The sequence below is a fragment of the Thermobia domestica genome, chromosome 15 (assembly GCF_964235325.1).
Source record: "Thermobia domestica chromosome 15, izTheDome1.hap1.1, whole genome shotgun sequence".
NCBI lineage: Eukaryota > Metazoa > Arthropoda > Insecta > Zygentoma > Lepismatidae > Thermobia > Thermobia domestica.
Window position 1 is genome coordinate 74,817,211 of NC_137468.1, and position 12,214 is coordinate 74,829,424.

Below are 12,214 nucleotides of genomic sequence, written 5' to 3' on the forward strand. Positions count from 1 at the left end.
CAGCAAACAGTATTTTCTATGATTCCAGAAATAAAATAAGGCCTTTAGAATCCCGGAATCAAATGCATTAGTGCAAAGAGAAACTATATTGAAAAATAATAATCCCCAGAAGATGCAATTAGCAAAGATGAAAGAAAATTGTAATATTCTAAGAGAACATTCTGCCAGCTACTTACACATATACGTAATTATTACAAATGATTCACTGAGTTTTAAAATGCTGTAATTCAAACCCTAGTGTATGCACTCGTTTATGCTAATCGCGCAATTTTCATATTCGCGTTGGCAAAGGGGGTGGGTAAAGATCGGTATTTTCCCACCTATGAGTCATAAAAGGTAAAAAGTGTTCATAAAAGCCAGCATATCGTATGAATATGAAGTTCAGGCATTAAACGTTACATCTATGTACGATACATATGAAACATATTGTAGGAAGTCACATCCTGCAAACAAAGCATGGCTGTTGATAATCTGCCAGTTTAGATGTTTTTTCGAACTTGCAACAACAATTTTAGTATGAGGTGCTTCATGAACCATTATACTTCTTGTTTTCCTGAAAACCAGAGTTAATAGGAGTATCGTCAAGCACTCGTGTTGTGTAATTCATGAAGCGCCTAATAAAATTATTGTTGCAAGTCCGGAAAAAAATAGTCTTAAACTGGCAAAATATCAACAACCATACTTCCTTTGCGGGGTTCTTTATGCTACTTGTTAACTTATTTTTAATATCTTGCATATACACCTTACAGAGATGTAATATTTAATGTTTGAATTTGATATTCATACGAAATACTGACTTCTATGAATACTTTTACTTGTTATGAATATCATAGGCGAGAAAAGACATATCTTTACCCACCTCCTTTGTCATCGACCACATAACAGAAAGAGAAAGAAACAAGAACCTTTGCAGTACAAAACTTGCAGTATTTTACAACATAGCGTGCTTTTCACCTTAAGGTCTGTGGTCTTTCGTTGGAGTATGTTAGACATTGTTAATGCGAACTTATTGTCAGTAACATTGCATGAAGCACAGCATGCGCATTACTGCTGATTTGATAACTAACCGGAATATAGTACGATGAGCGTGGGTCAAGCAAGTACTACTACCTAGATATTTGCACTACCAGAAAAAACACGGAAACACTGCACATAAGTAAATTGTGCACAATTTATATTTTTATTAGGTGTATTCAGTATTTTACGAGTAATATTTGGTGAAATGTATAAAGCCTAATTAATTATTACTCTGAAGCTTTACAGCACCAAACTAGCCACTATAAAGTTCTTGTATACTTCATTAAAATTATTTTTATTCAATGGTGACATTCCAACATCCGACGGTATTTAATGGGTAAAACTGTAATACAGTAATAATAGCATAAGTTAATTAACGCTAATTATAACCGTACGTTTTCATGCATTCCAATTTAATCTCTGGAATCACTTTTTCTCAAAATTACAATTTAACTTATGGGGGGGTTTGTTATTTAAATAGGATTCAGAGCCGGATATTTACACTAAAAAATCCTTATTCTTTACAAAACTTATAGAAATTAGCAGGGTTGGCTGGTTTAAACCTTGGTTGAAACCAGCTGTTAAAAAAAAAAGAAAGAAAGAAAAAATTGAACCAAAAAACGAAAAATTATTGGAAAAGTGTAAGTGTTCGTAAAATCTTGATGAACACACATTTGTGGGTTATCGCGTGTCATTCCCGCACATTATTCGTATTATATTCAGCTCTACATTCCCCATTCATTACTCAAAGAAATTATACTACAAAAACAACTTTTTTTTCTTTTTTTTTTATAAGTTTATGAATGTTTCTATTGTGACATTTTATAGTTTGTTTTTATTGTTATGCAATTGCAACCAAAGAAAAATTGTAAACATTGTTTTGTTTTGATAACGTTTACTATTGATGAAATACATTGAAATACCGTACCTTTTTTTTTTTGGAGGAGGGGGGGGGTCATACAAACCCCACGAGAAGCATTTACTGAAACCAGAAGTATCCTTGGTATCTATCTATGTATAAATGGGTCAGAGCCAAAGTGGACTCAAATAATTCTTATCTTTATTCACTTTTCTTACCGATATGCAAATTAAGTCGTTGTATTTCTTCAACTTGGACTAATAAAAGTCGTAGTGAACTAACTTTGACTTAATTAGTTCTTCTGTACTCTTCAGTATTTTAAAATTGTCCATATGTAATTCTGTATAATGGTTTCACTTGTGCAACTGTTTATCTTTTTGTCTTCTCAAATGACTCTTGACAACTAGACACTTATATTAAAAGTATGTAAAGATCAGTACAACGTACAGTATTTTATCAAGAGTCCTTCGTGAGTGAGTCGGCAGACGTATCGCATTTGTGGCCAATTAGTCCCGGTTTCGAGTTCAAATGGAGGACAATTTGTTTCAAATGTAAGTCGAAAAATGGCATAACCCCTTCCGGCATAACCCGGGAATGACCCCTTCCAGCATAACCCGGTTGTTGCATAATAACATCAAGGTGAAACAAAATTTATTTCTGTCCATGTGTGATATAAATATATGTGATGTAAATTATTTAAACCCAAAAACTGGTTTAAACCAAAAAAAAGTTTTGTTTTGGGTTATAAAAACCACGGTTTTTGCTAACCCTGGAAATTAGTAAAATTGTTCTAACTGTTACACACAACTGACAACTAAATAGTTGAAACTATTTTCTCTTTAAACGTATAGTAGACTATTGTAACACGGTTGCTGCTGGACATGCTTTACGCTTACCGCGGTATATAGAAATGTGACCGTAGAAATAATGATTTTAAAAAAATCGATTCCGTGGAGGTGAAGAAGAAAAACATTCTTCCATTAATAAATTACAATATTATATAGTAATATAAAACACAGTACTTTTAAAAGTTACTCAACAGTTATGCTATGCACTCCAGTCTTCGAACTGGTCTCAATTTACACTACACTGAACACAATTTACGCTAACCTAATTTTGAATTGTCTTTAAAAAAGTTTTGTTTGATGGACTAATGTACTACATGGAATGCCGAAGGTATCGTCAACTAGAAGTTGTACTGAAAGCAATTGTAACGGTAAAATTGTAATGCAGACCTGTTCTTTGCACAGAAAAATTATGGTACTTTTTCTTGAAGGATATACTTTTCCCACGTTACACAGATGTATTTTGAACCGCGCTATTTTGAGCTTCTATTTGTACCATAATCACTGAATTACATAACTCACTGTAGCACGCGAAATAGTTATGGTTTACTTTTCCCATTTTCTCTTTTATTTTTGTTATACATGCCGAGGCAGCTTACAAGAATACTTGGAACATTACCAGGTATTGTGCGTCATGTTCACTATTACTTATTTGCAAACACGAAAATGATAATGGAATTACTTCTTATCTTGGGTAATCATCTTCCTATCTTATTTATCTTTGAAAATATCTATTGAAATCTGTTAGGTTTTACATCAGAAGATATTCCATTTATAATCGACTAGAAACAACTTATAATTGTATTAATATGTTCTTCCCCATAACACTTCTGTTCGGTTACATCATACAGTACTGTAAGCACAAAATTAGTGTAAACAGATACTGACAATCAACTAAATACTTACATTGCACTCTGACTCCGGTGACACTCCGTATCCTCAATCTTTGGTTCTGGACTGGGACCTCTCGTAATATGAGGTGGACTAGGCACTTCATCATCATCTTGTGACATTGTCGGTTGTGATTGTTCCGGTTCACTTATCACTTCTGTTTTTATCTCTTCCGGTATATTAATTGGCTGCAAGCCCGAAAGTACAGGGTGCCTGGGTGGCAAAGGCCCTGCAACAGGATGCTGCATTGAAGGTTGCAAAGGACGCGGTGACGAAGGAGACTGAGGCAGTGGTTGCATTGGATGAGAGGACCTCAAGGGGTCTAACGAAGGAGGAGTTGAAGGCAGACCTAATCCAGAAGGTTGAGGTTGATTTGAAGGCACCAGCTGTTGCGGAACAACAATACTGGAATGAGGTGCTGCTGCAGTTGCTGACGAAGACGACGATGAAGATGAAGACTGGGGTGGTGGTTTAATATGAGACGAAGGCTGTACATGGTTTCTACTCAGACTAATCGGCATCATAGGGCCAAGAGACTGAGCTGGCGAGAGTCTTTCAGGTTGATGGGTAAGTACTGAGTGAGTAGGTTGTGTCATGGAAGCCGACGTGCATGCCAGATGCGATGGACTAGACACTCTAGGTTTAATCTTATGAATGGTGCTACTCGAATGAGATAAAGTGACAGAATGACTTGATAAGAAACTAGACGACGCCTGAGACTGTGACGAAGTTTGATGCAATGAATGCTGATGAGATTCTTGTTGTAATGTTTCTTCCGTTTCTCGTACCGAAATTACTCTTGTAGTTTGTGACGACAACAGAGAGGTAGTACTTTCAGCACTTGTAGACGGTGGTATTGGCTGCATCCGAGGAGGGTATGGATACGGGAATGAATAGGGGTAAGTATACGATGGATAAGGGTGAGGAGCATGTGTGGCATACGACAACGCATGCGTACTCTGATGCACAAGAGATGAATGGGAAATATACGGAGATGGATGTGAACTGGAAGGCAATGGAGATGGCTGACCCGGAGGACGAGACGGTTGAATAACTGGCTGAGGTATAGACCCTTGGCTACCACTTGACGCTACTACTACACTGCTATGAGAGGACACTGCAGGTGAAGGTGTTAGTCTTGGTGAACTCACATTTTCCATCATTTTCGGAGATTTAGTTAAGTTATATTCAGGTTCCTTCTTAATATTTTCAATCATTGGTCCCAAGTAGGAAGTCTCTGTGTTACTCTGTAACGACTGAGATACTCCACATGGTGGGTAACCTGGAACTTTCACTTCTTTTAGTGACTGTAACGGGTCAGTTGTCATTTCTGATGGAGGTATAATCTCCTGTTTTATTTTCAGATTCTGTGGTTCACTCTGAATCAAATTAGACATGCTCGCTGGGTTACTGACACTGCTAGAAACCACGTTAGTGGTAGGCGGAAGAGGCACGGATCCTGAACAATACGGAGAACTCGACATGAAGTTTATATTCTGTGCCAATGGTTGTTGTATAACGGGTTTCACATCCTTTTCCTCGGGCATTTCATCCGGAGATTCTTGATGATTACTTTCACTAGATACAGGAGGAACCGGTGAGCACAACATGTTTTCAGGCGCCGCTGGTGGGGCAGCGGTAGCAGCTACAGGAGGAGGAACAGGTACTGCTTCCGATTCTATCCCAGGCTCTATTTTGATAGATGTTTGTAAATTAACTTCATTTACAGTAGGAACAGTAGCAGCCGGAGGCGGTGGTGGAATCAACATCTCATCCTTCACGTCTTCACTGCTTTCGGATTCTTCCTTCAGCACGGGTTCTTTAACTTCCGGTTCTTCTTCTTTTTCCGATTCTTCCTTCTCATTCGGTTCCTCTACCGCTATTTTCTCCGGTACTTCCTTCTCTTCTGTTGAAGGAAGATTGGAAACAGGTGAAGTAGAACGTGAACTAACACCTTCAGCGTCTTGACCTACTTCCTCTCCTGGCTCGTGGTCAACTTCGTTATTTTCTTCATCAACAGAACCACTGTCTGTTGTAATGCTTTCTGAAGGACTCTGAAAGGACAAAAATTCATCATTAATTATTATAAAAAAAGAAAACCTGCTCTTTGTATAATATAGGAAATTAATGATAGCGAACTGAATTTGCTTAATGATTTGGCAAGATGCATACGAAATACTAACTAAAGCTGTATTTACCAAAAGCACCCACATTACACATCTTATCGTGAACATTTCAGCATAATTATTGCCTTTCTCAGCATATATCCTTTCAAAAAACTAACGTTGTTAGACGAACTACAGTGCACCAGTATTAACCTTTACTGTGTACAATAACTTCCACATTTCTAATACTAATATTTCAATGAAACCTCCTTGAGGTTGAGCTCCTGTAGCTTCTATATCCTGTGACTTTCATTGGAATATTACTACTGGAAGTGCGTAAGTTTACATACAGACCGATGAGTCGGCAGGCGCATCGCATTTGTGGCCAATTAGTCCCGGTTTCCAGTTCAAATGGAGGACAATTTGTTTCGGATGTAAGTCGAGAAACGGTTTGGACTCAGTTTTAAGCTTAAGTGACCCCTTCCAGGATAACCCGGTTGTTGCATAATAACACCAAGGTGAAACAAAATTTATTTCTGTCCATATGTGATATAAATACATAGAGCAAATTATTTAAACCCAAAAACTGGTTTTAAAAAAAAAAAAGTTTTTTTGTTTTACATAAAAACCATGGTTTCTGCCAACCCTGGAAACATACAGACCAGCACAACAAACCAAAACACGTGTTAAATAGTTTTTAAAAAGCTATCCAATGATTTCAAACGCAACCCCCTATCCCTACCCCTTTGCGGGTTTGAGGGTAACTATAAAATTTTAAATGGGAACCCCATTTCTTATTGCATATTTGGATTTTCCAGAAAAAGAAACAGAGATTTGACTCAGAATTGAAAACAGTGCCTTCATGGATGGCGCTTGAATCGACACACACACACACACAAAGGGGAAAGGATACCAAAACATGCAAATGCAAATTGTTAGTCCCGTACTCTGTGTCCATACTGTTAGCGTATTGGACTACGGAGTCAGAGGTCCTCAGTTCCATTCCCGAACAGAGTAACTTTTTTTTTTTTTTAAAACCCAGTAATGAATTCATACATTTTAACTTCGATAAAAATAAATGTATTTGCCCATAATTTATTAACTTGCAAGAAAATACAAACTGCGACAAAAATGGTTTGTTTTTGTTGTAAATAACCCTATGAACTCTAACCCTTGCTAAGAACGACTTCATAAAGCTAGTTTGCATATCAATTATCGAAATTTGTATATTATGTAACTTGAATAAAGTACTAACTGAAGTTTAAACGTATGGACTTATTATTTGGGGAAGTAACAAAAGAAAAGCGGTTGCCTTGAGCAGGGATATAACTCAAGACCTCTAAATCCACAGTCCAGTACACTAACCGTCTGGTCACAAAGTACGTAACTGACAATTTGAATTTTCATAATGTTTTGGTACCACCCTTTTGTGTGTGTCGATTCAAGCGCCATCCATGAAGGAACTATTTTCAATTCTGGGTTAAATTACTATCCTTTTTTTGAAGAATCCAAATATGCAATAAGAAATGGGGTTTTCATTTAAAATTTTAGTTACCCCGTATCCCCAAAGAGGATGGGGATAGGGGGTTATGTTTGAAATCACTGGATAATGTGTTTTTGTTTATTTTGCTGATCTGTATATTTCGAGAGATATTAGACCGTTCTGGGACTTTTTCCGCACTCTTTATAGTAAATGTTAAACAACAGTGATGTAGTTCATCTAGCAACATTTGTTTTCTGAAATGATTCTTGTGCAAGAAAGTAATTTAACTATTAAAAAAGTTCAAGGTAAGATGTGTAATCTGAGTGTTTTTGGTTTAAGTACAACTTTAGTTAGTGAACTGGATATTTACAGACACAAACAATCCTAAACTTACATGAAATTAGTTATACTACACATGGGACAAAAGTTATAAATACTGCTTAACACATACATGCATTTCTTTCCTGGCTAATATTTCAAAAACTACTCTTGCTGTATCCTTCCACAGGATATAACGATAAGATGACAATAGTAAGTGCTTAGAGTCATCGTGTTGTACCTAAAAAAAAATCGAGGTTCACCGACTTCCTTCGATGAACAAAAGAATGATAGAGAATGAGTGTACTGTTGTCACATAATAATGTATAGTTAAAAAATGTAGGTAGTTACTGTTGAGTATTTCATTTTGAAATATTAAATAAAAAATTACTAAACCAGAAATATTACATTAACAGATACCATGAAAGAACTAAGTTTTGGATGTAGCAAGATTTCTTAATCCTAAGCCTCTGACTTATAAAATCGTTCCTATCCCATCATTAGTCTGAAGAACACAGTGCAACTAGTGTCCGAAATATTGTCAAGAAATCAATGTATTTTGATTTTGAATTATACAGCCGACAGTTTTGACAATACCAGAATTCCATGCATTTCTCCCACTAGGATCTATACAATTAAAAAGAAAATATGCAATGTTACACAAGATCTCTTCAACAAGTAACGAGACTGAGTCCAAAAATATTCCTTTATTTTAAGATATGCTTAAGTACAGTTAAAATTTGCCGAAGTAACAAACATATCATTATCCCCCACCAACCGTTACGTTCGGAGATTCCTTCTTCCAGCCCTTCTGATCGGCTAAAGAAAATCAGTCTTATTACTTACCGAATAAACCTTGTGTGTATATATATATGTATATATTCAATATTTCAGTATCAATGTACTATAGGATAATTTATGATTTAGGTTATTTCTTGGTTATAAATATCCTGGTTTCAATTTTCCGAAAATGTAAGGTACTCTCAAAACAAGTCTACTATGAATTTTCAATTAATGTATGAAGCGGAATTTTTTCGACATTAATAAGCTTTTATTATTTTTTGATATATATATATATATATATATATATATATATATATATATATATATATATATATATATATAGAAGAAAATAAGAATAGGTTAGTGTTCGTTCTCAATCTACACTGAGAAAAATGATAGTGACTGACGCACACCATTTGTCGCTGTCTACAGTGTAACAGGGTGCTTATATAGAAAAACTACTTACTATTCCTTTACCAAAACCGGTAATAAAATAATCGCAGAGTCATTATGTGAAAAATATTAGCGCCTGCTAATGAACATATATTATCAATTAAGAAGCTGGTAAAATTGGACCGACTTCAATGTGCAAATGGGTTTTAGTTGGATAACATGCAGGTAGTACGCCAGATTCACGACCACTGCTTTTATTCTCTCGCTAACCGAAAATTCGATCCTAAATACCCCTACGATCTCCACCCTGTAATATCTTGTGAACCATTCGATTCCAATTACGCTTAAACATTTTCACATTGAATCACAGCGTAATACTAAAACTTTGGCTCTTCGAAGAATTTTCTTCTAGGAAGATTTTGGAAAGATACAAAAACTTGAGCTTTATTTGTTTAATTTTTTATCGACATGTAACACATAGATACTTTTTCATTTAATGAGAATACCTGAAGTTGGAAACAAGTCAAATGTTTGGATTGGCAACGGTCAAGCGGCGACCACAGCTCCAGGCTGTTGATGATTTGCTAGGAAAAATTCCACACTACACGAGGAGCAACAGAACAGCATTGTGCATCGACTTAACAGATGGTGATAGTGTAAAAGGGTAACCTCTCTCATATGCAAAGAGGGCCAATTGTTGGTGCTCGATAACAAGGTGCGAGCGTTAACTATAGTAGCAAGTGCGTTGAGTGTGTCGTAAGAGAAAGTATCCCAAACTTACGGCAAAGAGGAACAGTGGTTGGATAAAAAAACCTCAAGTGACACGTCACGCTAAGCATTAAAATAGGCTGTCACTCAGATCCATCGCGCGACTGCGGTGCAAGTAATGCAGGAATTTAAGTAGCACCTCCCACAGCCTGTATCGACAATCACAATCTGCCGTAAGTTACATGAAGTGTACATATGGGGTTGGGGCTGTACGGACAAAACCGCTAATACGGGATCATAACACTTTAGCACAACGTCAATGATGCCGCGTACATACGACATGGATCGCTGATGGGTGGGGCACGGTGGCTAAGTAGTAGAGCGCTTGTATCTGGTGAGCGGATCCCTGGTTCGATCCCCGGCCAAGTACGTTTGTGGTGGACAATATCGTCTCCGTAGAATTTCTTGGAGTCCTCCCGTTTCCTCCCACTTTCTTGTTCCACCAATTCTTCATCATCATTCACTTGCCTTAATTGTCGTCTCCCTTAGCCTAAAGGGCATAACGTGGGACGTTAAACTAAAAGATTTCATTTCATTTTCATTTGGACCGCTGGTGACTAGAAACGTGTGATGTGTCAGATGAATCATCGTTCACATTATTTCAAGTCACAGTCCAGATTTATGTGTGGTGGGCGCCTGAAAAGTGTATGATTAGCAGTGTCCCCGCCCAACTGTGAAACTCTGATGCTGCTGGCCGCAATATTCTGGTTTTCAGTGGGTCCTGTGCTGACCATTACCGGTCGCATCACTGCTTGTGATTATGGCGCCATTTTTTAGGGGTCCATATGCATCCTATGGTTCAAATTTTGTTTCCGGGCAACGACGCCATATTCCAGAAACATCTGAATAAAGTTGAACACCCACCTTAGACCATCAATCCCCGCACTTGAACATAACTGAACATATTTGGTCCGTTTTAGACATGAATCCGGCCCAGATTGCCACCTCCATCTTCTCTTATTGAACTGTGTAATGCACTGCACATGGAATAGTGTAATATTCCACTTGCTATCATTCACGACTTCTATGACTGCATATGAAGTCGCATAAGGGCTATTCTGTGGGGGAAAGGCAGTCCAATACTAGTTTAACCTGGTAAGTTGCACGTTTTTCAGATGTTCCCATTAAACTGGTAAGTACCTCTAATATATAATTTCACATATCTACCAGTTATATTTTAAAAAATCAAACTTATCACTCCCATTACTCAAAATAATCTTACAATGTTGCGAAGAACAGTGCACCTTTAATCGCCGATTGTCAATACTATATTGTCCACTTCCTCGATGTTTTCACCTGTGGTTGCAGTTTTGAGACGTTAGTTACGTAAATCATCAAGAGAAGCACGATCACGTTTAAATTCAGCTTCCAATTTATTAACTGTTGAAAATGAAAAAGTAGACTCCTTATAAACCTACACAATGAGTTTCATTGCCGAGAAACAGCCGAAAACAAGAATTTTGTAACAGCACGGTATTCCAATTTATCCACGTGAACGAAACAAGCAACACGTCTATTTTCAAAAGTCGTATAAACAAAATTATTAGGTAGAGCAAGTTGACACTTCACTTACATTACTGCAAAACATGTACAACCATAACAAAATGTTATCGATATCAACGCCATCTTTGTGCAAGGTCGTGAACTTTTTACCTTGCTCAAGTATCCACGATGATCCACTTCTATTAACACGCCCTTAACTTCTAAACTAATAAATAAAAAAAAACGCTGTTATTTTCTACGAAGCAAATATTAAACAGGAAAAAATAGTTTAAAATATTTTGCAATACTACTAGATTATCAGTGTTGCCTACCCCACATGAAGTAATTTTTCAAATGGAAATACGTGAGATTATTACATAAAACAAACTGTTGCAAACGGCATTATGATCTTTTTGTCTGATGAAAACTATTCACTATGATACTTATCTACAATTTTTCGGAAAAAAAAAAGCCAATCTCTTGTGACTTTATTCCTACTTATTCGAAATACATCGAATCATGATCATAATATTCGACACTAAGGTATTTTGGATGCAAACTGCGTCACTTGCGTTATTTATGTCGTAGAGGTTTCCAAAATTTGGATGTTTATGATACTGTGGCGTTCTTAGTTCACAACACTGAAAAATGAATGTGCTATTGTAAGTTTTCGTTCAAATTGTTGATTTAAAATACATAATAATCTGACGTAATGCTACTTGAAAAACTACAACTTTATGCTGGGTTCGTAACATGGTTAACCTGGTAGTATTACAGAATGTGTCAAATAATTTCCTCCTGTCGATATTTGAATCGTACAAACCTTTATCGTGCTTTATCTATTAGTTTATAAGTTACAAGAACATTTTAAGATCAATGTCCACCTTATATTAATAAGCTGTATTCAACATTATACCTATTTTCGAGCTCCACAATTTTGTTTCTTTACATTAGTTTTAATATTTTCCATAATTAGAAGCTTTGCTTTGTATATAATTAAATGCAAACTTCTTATTTGCTGAGTAAAACAATATATTTACATTAAAAAACGAAATACTTGTGACAGTTTCGCCAACTAACTCTTTGGCTTCATCAGACACTATGAGACACAGGAGTTATGTACATTCTTATACACAAACAACCGCTGAGACATTTTGGGCTGTTTCTCGCCAACGAAACTCATCCAAAGTTGTGAAGGTTTATAATGAGTCTGCTCCTTCATTTTCAACAGTTAATAAATTGGAGGCTGAATTTAAACGAGAAGCAAGAT

General features: G+C 36.5%; 1 protein-coding gene across 7 annotated transcripts in view; it reads right to left on the reverse strand.

Annotated features, from left to right (window-relative positions):
* Nucleotides 1-12,214, reverse strand: part of Gug (arginine-glutamic acid dipeptide repeats grunge) — a 102,880-nt gene that overhangs the window by 33,626 nt on the left and 57,040 nt on the right. For all 7 annotated transcript variants that reach the window (XM_081739837.1, XM_081739839.1, XM_081739835.1 and 4 more), the window contains one exon: nucleotides 3,628-5,666. In XM_081739837.1, the coding sequence (XP_081595963.1) occupies nucleotides 3,628-5,666 (2,039 nt within the window). The remainder of the gene's footprint in view (nucleotides 1-3,627; nucleotides 5,667-12,214) is intronic.